The 20,850-nt window shown below is 43.0% G+C and overlaps 1 protein-coding gene across 10 annotated transcripts; it reads left to right on the forward strand.

The window, feature by feature from the left end:
- The first annotated feature begins 171 nt into the window (after positions 1-171).
- CTTN (cortactin) lies at positions 172-20,620 on the forward strand. 10 transcript variants are annotated; one of them, XM_085581249.1, is made up of 17 exons: positions 172-1,073; positions 2,883-2,966; positions 3,221-3,294; positions 4,555-4,684; positions 7,217-7,327; positions 7,993-8,047; positions 8,557-8,667; positions 9,517-9,627; positions 9,911-10,021; positions 11,301-11,411; positions 13,043-13,098; positions 13,591-13,660; positions 14,168-14,316; positions 17,232-17,321; positions 17,414-17,588; positions 18,469-18,540; positions 18,829-20,620. In XM_085581249.1, exons 2-17 carry the CDS (start codon positions 2,883-2,885, stop codon positions 18,963-18,965), a joined length of 1,647 nt encoding a protein of 548 aa, XP_085437375.1. In that variant the 5' UTR covers positions 172-1,073; the 3' UTR covers positions 18,966-20,620. The 10 variants fall into 10 exon arrangements, with proteins under 10 accessions (XP_085437375.1, XP_085437376.1, XP_021411564.2 ...); XM_085581250.1 differs by having other exon boundaries at positions 172-657; XM_021555889.3 differs by having other exon boundaries at positions 172-238.
- The last annotated feature ends 230 nt before the right edge of the window (positions 20,621-20,850 follow it).

A 20,850-nucleotide genomic window follows, 5' to 3' on the forward strand; every position in this document is an offset into this window, starting at 1 on the left:
CGGCTGAAAGGAGCGGGGGACGGAGCCGCTCCAGACAAAAGTACTAACGATGCTTGGAGCGGCCCGCGGGGAAGCGGCGCTCCCGCAGCCGCCGGCGCGGCCCCTCCCGGCGGGGCGGAGCGAGCCCGTCCCGCTCCCACCTGGAGCCGGGAAGAGGAAGTGGGAGCTCGGGAGAAGCGGAAATTGCAGCAGCAGCCGCCGCCAGCCCGGGAAGCACCGGCGGGGAGGCAGCAGCAGAGTAAGCGCGGCGCGGCTGAAGGGAGGCCGGGCCGGGGGCTCCGCGCAGGGCAGAGCCGGGGGGCGTCGCGGCTCCGTGTCATTCCCTTTCTTTAAAAAAAGAAAAAAAACATTATTTCAACTGCGAAGCTGGGAACTTGAGAGGAAGCGTGTGCGGCGGGGGCTCCCCACGGCGGTGGGGCAAAGCGCCCGCCCGCGGTGCCGGGCCCGGCCCGGCCAGCCCCGGAGCCGCTCCCGGCTCCCCGCGGCCCCGGCCCGGCAGCGCGCTGCTGCCGAGGCTGCCGCTGACGTGCTGCGCAGGATGATGCGTGTGCTGATTAGTCACAGCAGCGCGTACATTCCAGGCATATATTTAGCCTGGGTTTGGGTTCGAACCGTAGCGTTTGCTTCTTCCTTCAGGAATCATGGCCGCGTGAGCCAGTGAGTCATTAATAGATCGTGTTTCTCCTCGTTCTGCCCTGGGATCGGTGCTGGAATAGCAGGCGGAAACCAGGCTTATTCCTGCTCGCTGGGGCTGCTCTGCTTTTTTGTGGAATTCACAGAGTGCGGGGTTGAGCTGCGGGAAGATGTTGGCGTTTGTGCGCGTGGTTTGCAGAGAGTCGCGGTGGACGCTGGACTTTGCACGGGACTGCGTGTGAAATCCTTCTTCCCTGGCTATTGTTTGTGAGAGCTTGAGGAAGAAACAGCGAAACCTAAAGTATCCAGCTTTTGTTCTTGTCCAAGCGCAGCTGAATGAACAAAATACATAAATCAAGTGAGCACAAGAAACAAGTACTCGGGGGATAAAAAGTTGTGTTTGGCACAAAGCATATAGAAATTCACCATACAGAGCACACGTGAGTCAGCTCTCCATTCCTAAACATCTTGCACAGCGTGATGGAGCAAGTAAAGATGGATACAAAACATCCCCCTTAGGAGAAGTTAGGAAGAGCTTGGACCCATGTTGAATTTCATTATTGAGCTGGTTGGGTTCTGCTTTTGGGTTTCCGAGGCTTTTGGGGTTTTTTTGGTGAGAGATTGGATTTTAGTAGGAAAGAGTAGGACAATCCGACACAATCATGTGAGATAAGGCTTTAGACAGAGTATTTCTAGGATGATGTTAAACCACCTGTGTTCTAAAGGTTTGGGTTAAAAACTCATTGTCTCAGAAGCTTTTTGGATATGAGGTACTATTATAAACGTTAGTTCCTTAGCTGCCAGGGGAATTTGGAGATGGGAGACCTGAAATAACATGAGGTGAAATGTGCTGATACTGTTAATATGTCACCTGTTCTGCTTTTGCACTCTCCTTCCAGGCTACTCCAGCATTTGCTACCCTGGTGTTTGACTGTCAGTTTTCCAGCTATTTTCAATCATGTTACCAGCCCTGAAATTTCTGAAATGTTCCATAAAAGTGGCTCATCAGCTCATTCTGCCAGGCTGCAAAACGAGCCTGACAGAACGAACTGTGGACTTTACCCAGGGATTATTAGCTATGCATTTAAGAGGGAGTGAGTTTTCATCCCACCCACTGAATTATGCTTGTGTGAATTAAATAGCCGATTATAATTATCTTTGTAATCTGTTCCTAATTACAAGTATAAAGGTAAGTGGACAGAATGCTGGTATTTTAAAAAACTGAACTCTAGTTGAATAGCAAAGAAAAAATGAAATCTTTTCTCTGAAGTGTATTCTGAAAAAGCTGGGAGAACAGGCAGCATGCAGTTTGAGGTTTCAATTTTGCTTTCTAGACTGCATTTGTTTTGATTTATGTTGAATAAAGGGTGTAAAATCCAGCCACTAGCACCAGGAAGATCAGGAATTCTGCTAACTAGCTGAACTGTTAATTAAAAATATCCAACTTGATACGCTGTGGGGCATAAAATTTCCAGAAACTGAGAGGCCCCAAATCATTAACCTCTTTAAAGTGCTGGGTGTTGTTTCTAGAAGTCATTGTTTGCTTTTTTAATGAGTCTTGCTTCCTGCAGTCACCCTCTGTTTCTCCTGAAATCCAGACAAGGTGCTGAGTTTGTGAGCACCATGTCTCACTGGGGATACCCGAGGAGCACAGACACTCCTGTTCTCTGTTGTTGTTGGAGCAGTGTCTGGACTGTGTGCAAATTCTTAGAGTTGTTGGGATTTCAGTCACCATGCTGGAACTCCATGCACGGCAGAAGAGTTTGTGCAGGTGTAATGCAGGTGAAGAACAATGTTGTGCTCACCATTTTTAGTGCCTGGGGGAAAAAAATTACCTATTCCTACACCTTAGTTGTATGCACAGGATCCAGAATTAGCAGCAGTCTTTGGAAGTGCATGTTGGCTTGGTAACCTGTGTGAGCAGAAGTCTTTGAGTGCAATGACTGCACAGGAGACACACATTAATTTGAGCAAAGAAAGGTGACTTTGTTCTCCTGAAACAGCAATCACTCCTAATCTTTTTACAGTGCAAATGGGAGAGTTAAACAGGTTTGTAAGCCAGCTTGAGAAGACAACCTGAGCTCCAGAGGTCAACCTGTTTTCACTGCAAGCACAGCTCTTGGTGATGTGGTTAAATAACATACTTTATTAGGGATTTTGGATTGCATCTCCTGTGTCAGCTCCTGCACGAATCAAATGAGCTGGCAGGTGAGTGGAGTGTGACCCTGCTTCTCTTGCTGGTGTTGCAGATGTGGAAGGCTACTGCAGGCCACACCGTGTCTGTCAGCCAGGATGATGGAGCTGATGACTGGGAGACAGATCCAGACTTTGTGGTATGGCTTTTGGGGTATACTGATCCACCAGGAATTTTTTCTGGGATAATTCCAGAGGAGCTCTGTGGGGTGGGGGACGTGTCTTGGCCAAATAAACTGTCAGGAGTGTGTCCCTGGAGTGGAGGGGAAGTGAAGCTGCTTTTCCAACACTTGTGGTCCCAGTGACTGCTGGAAGCTTTTGCTGTGAGCTCTGAAATGTGTGTGACTAGATTCCTTTGGGTTTTTAACTCTTTTCTTATGTGTGTCTTTCACAGAATGATGTGAGTGAGAAAGAACAGCGCTGGGGAGCTAAAACTGTGAATGGATCTGGCCACCAAGAGCACATCAAGTAAAGCAGCTCTCTTGTGAAATGTATTAATAGGCACAGACTCTGGCAACTTTTAATCAATTCATGATCCCAGTTACTTGTGTCTTTGTAATTAAAACAAGAGTCCCTGTAGAAGATTGATTATTTTCCAGATGGCTGGTCTTTCAAATCTGTCAGTGTCTTCAGAGCTGAAATTAAGAGCAGAAATATTGTGCAGGGATGCTTTAATCTTTCTTTGTCACTGGAAATGTGATTTTTCCTGCCTCTGTATCTGAAAAGATTTTTTTTTGTGCTGTTTTGGTGCAAGAGCCAGTAGTGCCAGGGGAGAAGCTGAGGGATCTGAGTAGTTTCAGTTTGGTATTTTAAGGAAATGTTTGGTCCCTTAATTCTTACACTTTGATTAGAAAACTGCTACAACTAAACTCATAAAAACCCTGGCAAAGTAACAAACTGAGCTCTCTGACGGAAAAGCAAATAAGTGCATCACAGAGGGATATGTGAAACAGAAATTATGCATCTCCTGAATCCTGTATTTCTTTAAAAAGCATCTAGGACAGAACTTTAGGAAATGTGTGATATTGCAAACAGAGGGAGACTAAACTCTGGTTACTTCAGGGATAAGTGTTACTCTGCTCTGTTCTGAGGGCAGTGGGAATTCCTGCTGGCTGAATTACACCTGAGGAATCCTAAAACTCAGGTGGAAAGTGTTTAAAGTACAGATTACACCTTGGGTTACTCTTCTTTTAATAGCCTGCACTGCCCTCAGTTCAATTCTGCGAATTTTAAGGGATCACTTTGGGAAGAGGAGGTGCAAGTTTCCTTACATCTTTATTTTGCAGTACAGTGTTGTCCAGAATGCTGTGTTAGAATTAGCCCTGATACCACAGGGTCTGTGTGATAAGAGATGATCCCGATTCTGAAAAGTTGCCATCTAAATATAAAGAATTTAAATTAGGACACAATGAAAAAAAAAATTATGTTTCATGCACACATCAGTTGTAGGTAAATTATTGTTAAAATAGCAAAATTCCCTTCCACATTCATCTTAAAACCAGCAGTTTCTTTCCTTTCTTTAAAAAACATTTTTCAGTGGGACAAATCCGGTGTCTCAGATTATGAGGAAATGTTTTGTAGACTAAAAAAATGGGAAGGGCTTGAAAAATACAAGTGATCCAAATTCTAATTAAGATTATAGTTTTGTCAGCTTTATATTTTGCATCTTTTTGATGTTATTTGCTGAAACTTCCCTAGTAAAAGTTGCTGCTTTGTTGTCTTTTAAAGTATTCATCTGCTGAGGGAGAATGTATTCCAAGAACACCAGAACCTCAAAGAGAGGGAGCTGCAAACAGGACCAAAAGCTTCCCATGGCTACGGAGGGAAGTTTGGCGTGGAACAAGATCGCATGGATAAAGTAAGTGTGGATGGGACTTCCCTGGGATCAAGGGATAAGCCTGGCCAGCACCACCCTCTGTGTGAGCTGAGCTTGTTCCAGCTTTACTCTGGGCTGTGCAATGGCCCCACGTGGTTTTGATTGATGCCAAGTCTGGAGATGATTCCCCTGGAGTCAGGATTCAAGTTTTTAAATTTATGTTTCTAAATGAACAAAGGACTTGGTGCATTAATAAATCCACTACGATCTTTTTATTTAGATGCTGGGCCAGCTCTTCTATGCATATAGATAGAGACTGCCAAAAAAATGAAAAAAGGATGTGCTGCTGCATTAAAATCAGAGTGCAGCACTTGAGAATAAACTGTGACAGTGACAAATAATGCAAGTATTTAAAATGTTGTACTTCAATTAGATGGTAGTTTTTTTATACAAGGAGTTATATAGACTGCTTATATTATACTGTTAAATTATAATTCTTAGTATAGCTCCTTTAGTCATATGATAAATAGGCATATCAACTTCTGGCTGCTTTCTTTCATGACCTCTGCTAGAATAAGAATCAAAACATTTCTAAATAAGAAAGTTTTCTTTGTTTTCTGTATTCTTGGTAACTTGACAGCCCTAAATTTTTGCTGGATTCTCATATTCCAGAGTTAATTGCTGTCCAGTTCTCAGTGGGCCAGCCTTTGAATCTGAGAAAAGGAATTGCTGAGCAGATTCAATCACCAGGCCTGTTCTGCTGCTGCTCTCTAGTGTCAGTAGTTTATCCCTCACCTGTGTCTGTGGGGAAAAAGAAGGAAACAAAAGTCAGCAGTGTTTCACATAGGCCAGAATTAATCGTGGGGAAAAACATGCTGGTCATGCCCATGCGAGTGATACTGGTGGCAGGAGGTGTTCACAGTTCCTGTATGTAATGAATCTTTCTCCCTTGTAACTGTAGTTCTGAAGCCTTGTGGCTGAGATGTCTCCTTTGCAGGTATCTGTGCAGGTGTGCTGCTCCTACAGCTTGTCTTTAAAGCTTGGCCATTAAATCAGGGTCGCTGTAGCATTGTCATGGTGCAGGGTTTTGCTGCATTTAGGGCAAAACCTTGGTTCTGAGTTAAAATGAACATTTCCATCACTCTGTGTGCCATAACTCCTGAGCTGGTGTAAAATGTACAGAGAAGTTATGAGGGTGTTTGACTCTGAAATACAGATTACCAAAAAAATTTTTTTTCTGAGGAGGGGTTTGGTGTAATGTTCTGCATTTGATGAAATGCAGAAAGTCCTGGTACCACCAAGAAAACACCACACTTATACCTCAGTTGGTGTAACAAAAGGGAGGTCAGGTAACACCATGTAAAACGTAAAATTTCCAGAGCTTCCTGTTTTTCATAAATGTAATGGGAAGAAAAAAGGGAGGTGGGAGCCTTTTCTGTCATATTTATGTACTACAGAACACCTGCAAAATGGACAGGAGCATGGTTGTTTCAGTCAGGAAAAGAAGGGAGCTTTTTTAATGCTTTTGAGTTAAAGCAGTGTCCTGTTATTGCCATCCTTGATCTCCTTCATCTGTTACCTGGCAGTGACTTCAGCCAATGTTTTGCTTCCCAACCTGCTGGGAATGTTCCCTCCCGCCCCTGTGTGGAAGAAAAAGAGCAAACACTGTAAAATCCAAGGTGTGCAGACCTTGTGTCCTCTAATTAGTTTACCTTGGTCTAGCTGCCTGGCACAGATTATGCAATGTTGAGTTGCTGGTGAGTTGCAGGTTGCTCTGGCCAGTTCCCAGTGTTGGTACTGGGCAAGGAAAAAGCATTTTTACTCAAGGTTTGAGGCTGCAGCATCAATTCCAGGAGCTGGAAGGGCTTCCTAGCACTAGGTCAGTGTAACACTAGCAAGGGCTGTGTGGGGAGGCACTTCCAGGTGTGTAATTACATATCCCTGTGTCCTGCCAGTTGTTGTGGCACGGATGGAGCTCAGCCTCTGTTCAGCTCAACTTCCAGAGCCAGGGTGCAGGGCTGGGATACCTTTGGCACAGGTGTGGATGCATCTCCTCATGTTCAACACCATTTTGCATGTGAGGAAGATGCCTAATTGTGATTTATGCAGGAGACTTGGGTGCCTCCCTAAACCAATGGCAGCTGGCTTTGGTTGTGTTTGTATTGTTGTACAAAAATATTGTTGCATTTGTTGCAGTCCCCTGTCAGCTAAAAGAGATCCCTAAATAAACACAAGGCTATGTGTTTCACCTGAAACTCACTTCAGATTCTGCATGAACACCATCAAGACTCCCACTGTACCTGTCTTGTTTTCATTCCTGTGCTTTTGAAGTGCAAATGCAGGGCATAAAATGCAGTCACTTCCCTTGCCTAGACTGGATTGGTAGCATGGCAACATCCTTGTGGAGACTTCCCAAGTGACTATGAATTTCCAGGGAAGTTGGTTTCAACAGGAGGAGTGCCAGTGATGCATGTTGGTAACAAAACTCACCCTCTGGTTGCTTGGTGCAGTGTTTTGTCTGACACATAGGACTGTGTAGAACTGCTGTCTCTGAACTTCACCAATTTCTTTCAGTCAGCTGTTGGACATGAATATCAATCCAAACTTTCTCAGCATTGCTCCCAAGTGGATTCGGTGAAAGGGTTTGGTGGCAAGTTTGGAGTACAAACTGACAGAGTTGACCAGGTGAGTGATTTCCTCCTGCAGCCACCCACAGTGGTTTATTTTCTCCTTTTGTACATAAAACTGCAGAATTCCAATGCCTTAGGATGCTGTGGGCTGCTCTTTTTGAAGTTTAGCAGAAGCTAACACTGACTGTTAGGGAGATAAATTACTGTTTGAAGCAGAGTAGAAAAAAGCCTTCGTGGGAATTTGAGATGACTTGAAAAGAAAGTTGAAAAGAGATGTTAAAACACTACTTCTTTGTGTTCTTTGACAAGGTCAGTGTGAATACTGTAAAATGTTTGGGGATGGTTTGCCCTGTATCACAATATGAGCTGGTGGGCAGGATAATTAATATTCTGTTCCAAGACTGCATAACAATCTCTTCATGGAAATGCTGGATTTCTGTCATACTGAATTGCTGGACCTGGCAAGACCAGGCTGGAGTGTGCTGCTGGGAAAATTTGCCTTGACAAGGGAGGACAAAACCCTGGCCATGAGCACATGCACTGAACTGCCATGTAAATTAATATGGCCCATAAGTTAAAGAGGTATTTGTGCCCCCATTCCGGAAGGTCAGAGCAGGATGGAAAGGCAAAGGAACTTGCCATGCTGTGTCCACTGAAGTGTGTGCAGTTTTTCTCCTAATGCCTAACTCTGTCACAGTTGTCATTTTATTTCTCTTCCAGTCAGCTGTTGGGTTTGAATATCAGGGCAAAACTGAGAAGCATCCCTCCCAAAAAGGTAAAGTGGGGAGGTGGTCACCTTGGTGGGCACGTTTTCGATAAAAAATAGAGTAGATTCTTTCACTGTGTAGATAGTACCTTCTTTAGTGAGACCTCTGCATGACATTCCCAGCGAATCACAAGGTGGGTTTAGTGGAACAGAGGAGGAAAAAATCCATTTCCTAGCAGTTTTTTGAGTTGATGAGGTTTTAAGATAAGGAAATAGTGGGTCATCAGAAGTCTCATTTTTCTTTCTGAAGTGAGGTTCAGGGACGTGTCAGGAAGACTGGGAGCTGCTCTTTGCTGTATTGCATTCTGTTGGAAATAGGGAAATAATTTAAAGGGAGTCATCATAAGCTGTAGGACTGTTGTTTATCTTGTGGTTAAAATTAAACTGAATTTTATATGCTAAAGCATTCATAATACTTCAGTTCTGAAATAACTTGTTTTTCCCCTCAATTGCTGCTATGCTGTATCCATGACAATTTGCTTTCATGCTGTTTTTATTGTGCTTTACTCTCAATGCAGACTACTCAAGTGGCTTTGGTGGAAAATATGGAGTACAGGCTGACAGAGTGGACAAGAGTGCAGTGGGGTTTGATTACCAGGGGAAAACTGAGAAACACGACTCCCAGAAGGGTGAATAGACACACATGTGTTAGCAGGCTCCTTCCCTAGTGCTCTAGGCACTGCCCATAGCCCATGTTGTAAAGTACTCATGTTTTACACCCCTTGCACTCCTAACCTGCTGAAAGGTAATGCTGGGTAAAATTTATGTTGCTGAAAACCTCAACTTCTTGGGGGAAAAAAAAAAAAAAAAAAAAAAAAAAAAAAACAAAAAAAAAAACCAAAAAAAAAAATCTGCCTGGTTTTAAGGGATGGTCCAGGGCACACATGTTTGTCTGGAGGTTTTTTACAGCTCATTTTGAAAAACTGTAAATCAAAGTACTCAGACTGTGAGCAGCTTAACCATCACAGAGAAGTGCTTCTAAAAGACTCAGCTGTTAGTGGATTAAAACATTTAACAGTGTTTAGAGTTAATACTGTGTTGCTGCTCAAGTTTCCAGCCATATCTAATCAAAAATTGACTATTTTATTGAAAAATTGTGACATTGTTGCCATCTGTTTTCTGTTTGTCCCAAAGAAATGTTTGAACTCTAGAAATGCTGACAAGGAGCAGGGGGTGTTTAAAAGCATTCAGGCTGTTGCTGATGTGGGTTTTGAAGTTCACTTCACCATAAGTGTCTTCAGAATTTTACCAAGGAGTCAGGCTGGCATTGCCCAGCAAAATGCTATTATATTTTCCATCCCAAAGAATGTGTTCTGAAGGATTTCTGACTTCAGTGTCTGAAATCAAGTTTAGCTGTGGATGTCAGTGCTTCTTTTAAAACACAGTGCAGTGCTAACAGCCCTAATTATCACAATTTCTCAAGGTCATGATTTTGTTGCTGAACACTTACAAGCAAAACTCTTCCCTCTTATCTCTAGATTATTCCAAGGGCTTTGGTGGTAAATACGGTGTCGACAAGGACAAAGTGGATAAAAGTGCTGTTGGCTTTGAATATCAAGGCAAAACAGAAAAACATGAATCACAGAAAGGTTTTTATTATCTTCTTTAAAAATAGTAGCTCAGACCCTTTTAAACCTGGGAAAAATACTTTGGATTTTTTTTTTTTTTGAGTGGGAGTTTTTAGTTTGTTTGTTTTTGGGGTTTTTTTTGTGGTAAATGTGTGTTTGCCCCACGCGTGTGCAGATTTTGGATCCCCTTAAAAGAGCGAATGCATTATTTACAGTGCAGCTTGTCCCCTAACATATTCCTGGTTTTTTATTAAATGCGGTTTGCAGCTATGAATTGCAATAATATTTTCTGAAAACTTCACAGATTATGTAAAGGGCTTTGGAGGCAAGTTTGGTGTGCAGACAGATAGACAAGACAAATGTGCCCTTGGCTGGGACCACCAGGAGAAGGTGCAGCTGCACGAGTCCCAGAAAGGTACATCAGCTCTCGGTTCCTTGCTGTTCTTTCTGCCTGCCCTCATTTTGACGACCTGTTGCCTGTGTGAGCCCTGCCCTGGTGTCTTTGGGAGCCTCACAGGAGCTGATGTGAGGCTCCTTTCCTGTGTCTGGGTTTTGCTGTCACTGGGTGAACTGGTGGCTACAGAGCAGCTTTGGCACAGCTGACACCCAGCCCCTCCACCTCCAGGCTCAGGATTAAATTTTCCCTTTATGGGCCTGCAAGTATGCTGGATTATTTTCCTTTTTCAGTTGAGCTTTGCAAACCACAGGTTAGGAATTCCTTTGTACTTTCCACAAATAAATTTTCCCTTCTGAATTCTGTTGTGTAGATCCTTGTTTCCATGCAGGAAGAGTCTAAAATCAAATGCTGTTCTTTTTCATGGCCTGTGGGGTACCTGTTTCTGTGAAATACTTGGTTCCCAGTCAAAATACAACTTCCTGTAAAATGCCGATGTTGCTCCTCAGCCCTCTGCCTGTCACTGCTCTTGACTTAAAGAAATTAATATTTTTCAAGTAATGAAATTAAAACTGTTCCTCAAAATATTATTCTGTTGGGTGCTCCAGCAGACTTGTTGTGAGAGGATTACCTGAATCCCTTTTTTTTTGTGCCATCCCTCATTTTATAACACACACACACACACACACACATATATATATATGTATTTAAAAATAAATAAATGGCTGGTCCCTAGGCAGCAGTATGGAATGATCAGCTCTTAGCTGAAATCTTTTCTCCCTCAAGCTGTGTGGCAGCAGAAACGTTCCTCTTTTCTTTAGGAATATCTGGAGGGTGGTCTTTGTGGGGCCCATCTTCACACCTATTTAAAAATCAGCTCTCTGTACAAATGTTAACCATGCAGATGAAGGAAGCTCATCATTTGATTCTCTTGTACTGTTTTGGTGTTTATTTTGTTTATTCTCTTGTATCATATGTTGTTTTGTTTGGATGAGCAAATTACCTGTTTACCTGTGTTCATACCTTTGATCAAATGCAAGTACGTTATGCAGTATGGATGAAAAATTTTGAGAAATGCTTTTTTTCTGTGATTTCAGAATGGTGTTCTTGTATCTGATAAATCATCTGAGTTGAGACTTTTTTCAATTTACTTTTGTAGAAGTGTCTTAACATATTTCTTTTTTCTCTCACTATCAAAAATTGCTGATAATTGAAAATATTGCAAAAATTATTTTGAATGTCTCTGACTGAACTTTAATTCCCTGCCTTGGTTTTAATATATCCCATGTGGCTTTTTCAGACTATAAGAGTGGTTTCGGAGGGAAATTTGGTGTACAGACAGAAAGGCAGGACCCATCTGCTGTGGGGTTTGATTACAAGGAGAAACTAGCCAAGCATGAATCTCAACAAGGCACCGTTTTCACTTGTTACTTTCTTACCAGTGCAGCCACTTCTCACACAGTCTGAAATAGTTTTCTGAGTAGATCAATGCCAGGAATGTGCAGACACTTCATTGCGCTTCTATTCTTCCATGATCCAGCTGTTTTCTTTATTCTACCCTTAAATTATTAGCTCAAGCAAGCCTGTGTTCAGGAAACACCCAGTGTTTAGTCAACAGCTCTGCAAAGTCCTGAATTAGTTATAGCTGTACATGCAGGAGGGTAATGACATTATTGTTAGTATGATGTTAATGAAATCAGTTTTAGAGACTAAATATAAAGTTCTGCCTGGGTAAATTTGTGGAAAAATATTCAGGTAACCATTAACAAGAAATGAGCTGTGGCAAGATAATTTAAAAATTATTGTAGTCTTTGAAAGAAGTAGGGAATATTTGTGCTTCTTGGGTGAGCAAATGCTGTTATAATGCTCTGTTTATTCATTGTGAAATAGTTGGGGTACAACCCATGAATTCCTAGTTTTCCATTATCTTAAAGTGAGGAGTCTGGAGCAGGAAAATGTAAGTGTAGTATATTTATTCTGGTTGAAAATACATACAAAGCTGAAGAAAATGAGGTTATTCATTGATAATGGATATTTTCCTATGTTATAGTGACACATATTCAGACTTTCAGAGCCTGAGTGCAAGCACTGCAGTGGCTGGCAGGGAGAGCCAGTGGTTTGGGGGCTGAGAGGAAAAAGAAGGGGTTGTATTCCAGTGACTGAGAGGAAACATGGGCAGTGTAAGGGCACATTCCTACAGCTCACACACCACAAAGAGGTGGTTTTTCCAGTCACACACTCTTGCTGCTGCTGTTGTGCTGCTCTGGTGCTCCTCAGATGTTCCCATGAGCTCAGAAACTCTCTCCTGTCTGGGTTTGCTTGTTGTTTTTATCAATGTCTCTGGTGAGTGAATTTGGGAGTGTGACAAGTGCTGAGGGCAGCACTAGCTAGGAGGAAGAGTGTGCAGCTCAGGGCTGGTATGGGATAGCACAGCCACCCCATTTCTCTGCTGGTGAGTTGCTTCAGGCAGCTAAAGCTGGCCTATGTAATTTCCCCTTTCCATGTGTAGAGCAGGCTTTAATATTCACCAGTGGCTTTAATATTCACCAGCTGAGTATCTCAGCCAAAACCACTGGAATAAGAAAATTAACATTTTCCTGCCATTCACAAAGAGGAAAAAAAAAGCCAAAACCAAAACACCTCTGTGGTCACTGAAGTCTACTTTGAGCAAAGCAAAATGGCTCAGGCTCCATGATTCCTGCAGAAGGCTCAGATTTGGTGCTGTCAAAGGCTGTGTTACAGAAGTGATGCATCAGGAGGGCTCCTCCCTTAATCCTTGCTTGATACCTGTTCAATCCTCAGCTTCATGTTTACTCAGGGAATGCATGTGGCCAGTCTGTCATCTGCTGGTGTTCCTGAGGGCTCCTGGGCTTCTGTCTCCTCTCTGAATCAAAGCGGAGCTGCATTTCCTCTGGTGGCTGTTACTGTGGCTCTGCATGAGGCTGAAATGGCTCTTTGCACCTGAGGTGGCTGTTTGCATTTTGCAGCAAGGTGGGAGGGGCACACAGGTCCCTGCTCTGACCTTTTTTGTCCTTCTTTTAGATTATTCCAAAGGATTTGGAGGAAAGTACGGTGTCCAGAAAGATCGGATGGACAAGGTAAGTTGCTTCAAAGAGCCATGACTTCTGGCCAGGCAGAACAGCCTGGTTAGATCTGCACTGCTCAACTCTCTATTTCTGGACACTTCTCCAGTCTAAGGGCAGAGTTTTGTGCTTTTCTAAACCTTTATAAAGCAATCTTAGACACCCAGAGCTGGTGCCAGCTTATGTGGATTAGAACAGCAACAGCTACACAATGTATGTTTATTGCCTTGTTTTTAGTTCTGATGAGTCACTCATAAACTTTTTTATTTTTAATTAATAGGATTTTGATATGTTCAGAACTGCCCCTGAAGATTAATTCTCTGTAGCTTGACTTGCGGAAAGGATTATTCTGTTTGTAAAGTTTTGATCCTTCCTGGTTTGGTTTTGATGTTCTGCTAAAAGCCTTAGGGACAGTATCACAGTAAATTATCTCCGGTTGAGGCTGTATGAATGTCTTCATGAATTTGTGGGGGTTTTTACATGTATCATTTTTGTCCTTACTGATAGAATGCAGCAACTTTTGAAGATATTGAGAAACCATCATCAACTTATCAGAAGACCAAGCCAGTAGAAGCTGGTAAGGCATTGGCCCCAAATCCTTTCTTTGGAGGTGATTATGTCCAAAATCCTGGATTATTGATGTAGTAGTGCTGAGTAAGGATCATCCAGCGAGAACTGCTGTATTTGCAGCTCTTTAGCAGCCTCAGATATTCTCCCTCCTTCCTTTAGAGGTTGTTTTGCTTTGTTCCAGTTTGTTTTCTTCTCTTGAGGATCATCAGAGTTAAGGAAGGGAGAATAAAAAGCATGAGAATAAGGAAGAATAAATTGTGTGGGGTAGTGGTGGAGCCTGTACTATGAAGGAGAGGAGGGAGAAGCATTACAGAGGTTTTTTGGAAGAGAAATAAGATGCACAGGAGGTTTGAGCTGGGAAGGGAGAAGAAGAAAGAGGGATAGAAGGACTTTCCTGACTGAACTAAAAACTCAGAGGGCAGAGAAGCAGAAATTCATAGCGAAAACTCATTCCAGGCTAACTTTTATATAGAACCTGAGACGTGATTTGACTTAAGTTTTTTCCATGTTACAGTTGCCAATAAAACAAGCAGAATCCGAGCTAACTTTGAGAACCTGGCCAAGGAGAAAGAGCAGGAAGACCGAAGGAAGGCAGAAGCTGAGAGAGCCCAAAGAATGGCCAGGGAGAAGCAGGAACAGGAGGAGGCTCGGAGGAAACTGGAGGTCAGTAAGAGTCAAATTCCATTGGAGCAGCCTGGTTTCAATGCAATGCTGGGAGAAAAAGGAATCTTTGAGAAAAGGTTCCTTATTTCCAGCTGGCCCTTAAAGGTGAAAGTGTGTTTGTGCCTGTACTTCAGCTGTGTTTGAATCCAGCCTGGCCTTTTCCTCCTGTGCTTCTGCCTTTTGGCAGTCCCATGTTCCCTTTGGGCATGGAGGAGCTCATGAGGGGAGAGCTCTCTGGTCCCCAAAAGGCCCTGCATATTCAAGAATTTCATCCCTTGGTGAGAGCTGGTGATGCTGTTCCTTTGGGATCAGTGTTTTGGGAGATGGAGGTGGTATAACACACAGCCAGGAGATCAGGGGAAGATAATCTTCCAAATGTTAATTGAATCTTAGGGAGTTTAAAAAATTGACTTTGTATTGATATGGGTAAAAACTTCATGATTTTTGTGTTATTCATGAGCAAGATAATTCTAGAACGTTTATCTTATCTGCTTTATGGAATTTGCATATTTGTTTGTATTAGTTTGTATTACAGGAGACTAAGGCTTGATGTAATTAATTTGTTTTAGGAGTACAAAAGACTGTCTGGTAGGCTTTCTTCCTCTAAAATGATTTCTTTTCTTTTTTTTAATTAATTTTTCCTTGTTTCCCCCTTTTCTCTCAGCTTATCACCTATTTTGCCTTACAGCATCACGATGTGCAGTGTGAGCATATGTTCACTGCAGAAATGTATCCCGAGCTGAATGGGAGCTCATCTTCTGTGCATTATTCTAATGTTGCCTTTCCTCCGTGTGGACTTTTAGTACCTTCTCCCAAACACTCCTGGGGTTTCTTTACTGTGCTGGAGAAAAGCTGGGAGAGGAAGAGGTCATGAAATGGTGTGGATTGGAAGGGACCTTAATTGCTTATCTTTTTCTTTAAAATTATTTTGTTATCTCAGTAATTACGTTATTTCTCTACTGGTATTTTTGCTTTGAGTGTGAGTTAAATCCAAGCCATTTTGCTGGATTTTTCTTGTGCTTCATCAAAGATTCTGTTGCCTGGACACATTTGGAGTTTTTTTCCCCCAAAGTTGGTATTTAAATTTCCCTGTAACCAGATGATTAATGTTCTTACAGCCTGAACATCTCCATGGTTAACTGTGGGATTCTGCAAACACAGAGAGAGGGGGGATGAGGTTGAGGGGAACTGAAATGGCTCTGCTGGCATTGCCCCTTGCTCCCAAGCTGAGTAGGAGAAGGGCAGGGATGTGATCCACACCATCCACAGAGAGTGCAAAGGGCAGGGATGGACTCTGGCTGGAATTAACTTTCTGCCAGTGAACTTCTTCACTTCAGAGGATATGTGGGCATACACCCTCCCACAATAGGAATGTACACATGGACTGCATTCCTTCCAGAGTCCTGGCTACTAGTAATTCTCATTCTGGTTTGCTTTTCACAAATGTCACACAGGCAAAGAGTGCTCAGGGAGCTCTTCCTGGGTTGAGTCAGCGCTGCCTCATGATTTCACTGTGCTCTGCTGCCTTGCAAAAAAAGGCAGGATGCTCTTTCACATGGAGCATTTCATTGTGGAACAAAACCCAGCCTGAGGGGAACCATGCAATTTAAATGTTTTATGGCAATTACGCTGTGTCTATCCTAAACTATAATCTGGATTGCAGGCCCATTTTCTAGGACAAATTAGTCAAACTGTTGCCACGTTTGCCAACATTAATGGATTGATACTGCTTAATTTGTCCCCAAACTTAGGTTTGACTTCTAATACTCACTCTTCTGGTGCCTTTTTATCTTTTTTATCTGTAGCACAGGATTTAAAAGTGAGGGAGTGTTTGCATCAGGAGAGACTTTTTCCAGAAAGCACAGCACTAAGCTTTGAATTGTCTTCAAAGCTGGCTCTGTTCTCAAGACACACTTTGCTTTCCTTGTTGGATGTATTTTTTTCTGACCTGTGACAAGAAAAGGAAAGGAAGAATTTCTTGCAGCAGAGTCCTACCACTGCATTTCTGTACTGCCATTTCTCCTGAGAATCCTCTGGGATGTTATAGCTGGAGTAACTGATTTCCATTGCACACATCCTCTCCCCTTTGTTTCTGTAAAGAAGACAGTTTGGCCCTGGATTGATTCATGGTTTACTTTTCACCTGTGATAAAGAGAGGCAAAATGAAAGTTACGTGTTGAAATAGTTACCTGATTTTGTGTCATGTGAGCAACACAGTATTTCTTGCACTTCTGTGTCCTGCCTCCCTAATGAGTGGCTTTCCAATGATTGTGGAATTGCCCTGTGATTCACTGGTGGATGGCATAGCATGAAGCACTTGAGTGCCAGAACAGATCCACGTTCTTTGTGTCACAGAGCACAAAAGCAATGCTGCTTTTATTTCTACCACATCTCTTAATTCCCCTGAACATTGGAATCCTGTCTGTCACTGTATATTACCCACTTTTGTCTGAGCTCTTCAGTCCTTTGCCTTGGCAGGATGTTTTGCAGACCTACCAGAGCTTGCACGACCATTTCTCACCAAAGGCACTTCATAATTTTACACCCAGAACGTGTGGGCTTCAGGTTCTTTAAATTCAGGCTGAAATGGGACATGAGGCCCAGCCAGCTGATGAGCAGAATGAATACACTGAGCACCAAAACCCTGCAGTTCCTCTGGAGATGGGCCAAACAGCTCTGGAACTGTTTTTAAACACAGGCATGCATATGTGCCATGGGGATTTTGTTTCTTCCTTTTTTTTTTTTTCCTTTTGCTGTGCTGCATTTCTGGTGCTCTGTACAGCCAGCCCAGTCCTTCTGTGACCACAGCAGTTCCTTGCAGGATATATTGCCTGTCCTTCATTCTGAAGGGTTGTCTCTTGGTCCCCTCATCAGTGAGTGACCTGCACTGAAGTTTTCATTCCTCCTGGATTTAGGAGCAAGCTAAAGCCAAGAAGCAGACCCCACCACCCTCTCCTGTCACGCAGGTGGTGGAGCAGAAGGCGCCCTCCAGTCCGCTCTACCAGGTTTGTTGGGATTCCTTTGGGATGTGGGCTTTGATCCTGAGCATGGGAACCTCTTCACAAAACCCTGACAGAGCTCCCCTGTCTTCCTGCAGGATGCAGTTTCCTATGAAGCAGGGTCAGCCTACAGGAGCTCCAGCCCATCCTACCCTGCTGCCCAGGAGCCAGAGGCTGGCTACAAAGCGGCGCAGCTGGACTACCAGGAAGCAGTGAGCCAGCGGGAGGCAGAGTACGAGCCAGAGACTGTCTATGAGGTGGCAGGAGCAGCAGGTTTGTGTCTCCCAGCAAACCTTTTAGGATAGGGATTATTTCCTTGTGCGAGAGCTTAATGAGCAGCTGTGCTGATAGCATGCTCTCCTGGTTTGCTAAACTCTCAGTCCAGTGAGACTTTCTACGTTCCCCACCAGCAAACTTTAATTAGGAAATTAATAAATGGCTGCAGCAAGGTGTTGAAGTTAGTTAACTTTTGTGAGATGATATTGGAGTAATTACAGTGCTCTCCAGGGTCTCAGTTCAAAAAGAAATTCAAGGGTAACCATTCCCACCCCATGGAATGTAGCTCAACGGGAGAAGAAAGCACTGAGCTGGAGATTAAACATGTGCCACACCAGGAAAAACATCCAATCAACAATTCTTGGAGTTTGATACTGATGTGTTGGGTTCTGTGAGGGAGTGGAGTAGGGATCTATGAAACGACAAGAGTAAGATTCTTCTGAATTCCTGTTTTTTTCTCACCTCTTCTGGTTACTAAATTAACTGCGAAGGATAAGCCTGCTGTGGTAGAAAAACCTGGGAATTCTAAACAGGCCCCTTTCTGCCCCCCCAGCATGCCAGCACTTGTATTAATTATTGTCTTACACAGTGATCTTGGGCTCAGCTGTCCTGTCACATTTTACAGAAGCAGTACAGGGCTGATTGGTTTTATGTAGTCCTGTACTCAATGCCTCTTGTAAACAATTCTTTTCATGCTTCATTTGTGTGTGATTGAGGGAATAAGTCCATGCAGAAGGAATGTCAGCACTGCTGAAACCTAGCATGGGTTGTTGCCTGCTTCCTGTGTGGGTTAGCAGTGCAATTGAAGGAGAGGCACCACAGAAAAGAACTGAGGGTGATAATGTACTTCATGATTTAATTGTTCTTCTCTCTTCAGAAGAAAATGCGTATGACGAGTATGAAAATGAACTTGGGATCACAGCCATAGCCCTTTATGATTACCAAGCTGGTGAGCAAAACTCTTGTTTTCACCTTTTGGCTTTAAAAACTTTGTTCTGCATTAGATAAACCTGGATTTTTCCTTTGCCTTTTATGTCTCTTGTGGTCGCAAATGAAAAGTCAGGGATTTGGGGGTTTCTCAAGGGCGCGGATTGAAAATTGCTGGGTGCGGATTGCGAATTACTGGGTGCTGTTTGTGGGACTGGTGGCACTTTCCAAAATGCTCTTCCACCCAAGTGCTGGGCTGTTGTGAGCCCTTAGCTGTGTGGGTGCTGACCCTGTTGGGCTCTCCCTGCAGCGGGTGACGACGAGATCTCCTTCGACCCCGACGACATCATCACCAACATCGAGATGATCGACGACGGCTGGTGGCGAGGGGTCTGCAAGGGCCGCTACGGCCTCTTCCCCGCCAACTATGTGGAGCTCAGGCAGTAGGGACTCCTGCTGCTGCTCATGCCTTAATTCCCCAGCCAACACGCCATTTCACACACTACAGACAGACCACGAGGCTTTCCCGAGGATGGAGGGGGTATATGCATATGGCTTTTATATTTAATACTTCGCTGATGCTTTTTAAAACATTTATGCCACAGAAATCGCTAATATATTGTAACTACTCCATCTTTCACTGAGGCTCTTGGGATTTATTTTCATCTATTTTTGACGTTTCTTCTCTGCCAAATTAGCCAAGCCTTTTGGAGGACAGGTAGCTGTCTGCTGTAATATTGCATGTTTTACTCCTAAGTGAGCAGATTTAGTCAAGTGTTCAAGTCTAGTTAGTCTTCCACTAAGCCTTTGCAGCTGAGAAAATCACGGCTATGCAGGTTATTTGTATTTCCACCAAATGGGGAGGACTGGGGAGGTGCTGAGTTGGTTTATTTTCTTTTTTTTTCCTTTTCTTTTTATCTTTTCCAGATAGTGCTTGAAAAAAATGAAGAAAATGTTTTGCAGTTGCAGTTAATCAAATACTGTCTGATATTTATGGAGTATTAATGTTATGAAGGAAACAGTCTGGTACTTTTTCCTTCTCCTTTAAAGTGGAGTTCCTTGGCTCTTAAATTAATTTTTTTTCCTTCTTTTTAAATTATTTTTTCTTGGTCCTGCTCCTCCTGCTCGTGCTATCCCAGAGGAGGGCTGCCAACTCTCTAGCACTGATTGTCCCAAATTCCTTCACCCTTTTGTTTTTGCTTCACCCTCCTCTTTTCCCAGGAAAACTTGGAAAAGTTACTGTGCATGTGTTAAGTCACCCAAGGAGATTCCTGCTTGTTCAGAAGGAAACTGGCAAACTGCAGGAATATTCCCATTGCTTTAAATGGGAGGGAAGGCAGGAGGGGTGGGATTGCAGTTGTGTTCTGTGTGCAGTGCATCCATACTCACACAAGGAAGGAAGGGTCTGCTGTGCAGTAGTGACAATTTATGGAACCATTTTCAAGTCAAGGAATGTTAATGATTGGATTTGAAACCCATGTAAATTATCTTCATTTTTAAACCAGACAAGAGACTTTTTTTTTTTTTTGTATGTTCAAAAGAAACTGCCAGTAGTGTTCTAAACAACACAAACCTGTTAGGTTGTTTTTGGTTTTGTTTTTTTTTTTTTTTTTTGCCAAAACTGAAATTCCTGTCACTCTAGAAAGCTGACCACTGCAGATTTAGGGTCCCTACCAAAGATAGCAAGTTGCATCCAATAGTGCACATGTTCAGTGTCTGTACTGTCTGTTTCCACCTTCTGATCAAAAGGAAAATGTCAAATCTGGTGTAGCAGCCAAGAGAGAAGGTAAAGACTTTTTATCAACTCTAAATTTCGACCAATGGATATGGAAGGCCTGTACAAAATGGTCAGTTGTACAGAGTATCAAGGGAGAAGGCATCATGTTGAGACAGTTCTTGGATGGTTGGGACAATCCTTCACGAATGTCACATATATGTCATGATTATTACTATTTTTTTCTCCTTTCCATGGTCTCATATCTGTGTTGTATTTCCATTACTAGGGTTGGGTTTTATATGCAGTTTATTTTATCCAATTTTAGAACACCTCATAGGGATATGATTTTTGTAAATTAAATATTCAATAAACTTTTTGAACCATTTGCATGGAATATTTTTTTTTTATAATTTTTCTTTTGAAAAATCTCAGCATCGGGCTCAGCTTTGTCTTTTGTTCATGTGCTTGTTACTTCTGCTAAAAACACCAATGGGCTGTAGGGTTTGTGGCTGCTCCTGGATTTTGGGAATGCTGGTGGCAGCAGGGCACTGAGTGCTCTTGCAAGGACAGACATGGGGTTACATCAAATTAACTTTTCCATCCCTTTAAAGCTGT

This window comes from Lonchura striata, chromosome 5 (genome assembly GCF_050655825.1).
Source record: "Lonchura striata isolate lonStrDom1 chromosome 5, ASM5065582v1, whole genome shotgun sequence".
Taxonomy (NCBI): domain Eukaryota; kingdom Metazoa; phylum Chordata; class Aves; order Passeriformes; family Estrildidae; genus Lonchura; species Lonchura striata.

Bases quoted from the DNA above. Each gene is read 5' to 3' on its own strand.
- CTTN (XM_085581249.1), top strand. From the start codon at position 2,883: ATGTGGAAGGCTACTGCAGGCCACACCGTGTCTGTCAGCCAGGATGAT. The intron at 11,412-13,042 runs GCACCGTTTTCA...TCCTTCTTTTAG, and splicing joins CAAGCATGAATCTCAACAAG to ATTATTCCAAAGGATTTGGA. The intron at 18,541-18,828 runs GTGAGCAAAACT...CTCTCCCTGCAG, and splicing joins CCTTTATGATTACCAAGCTG to CGGGTGACGACGAGATCTCC.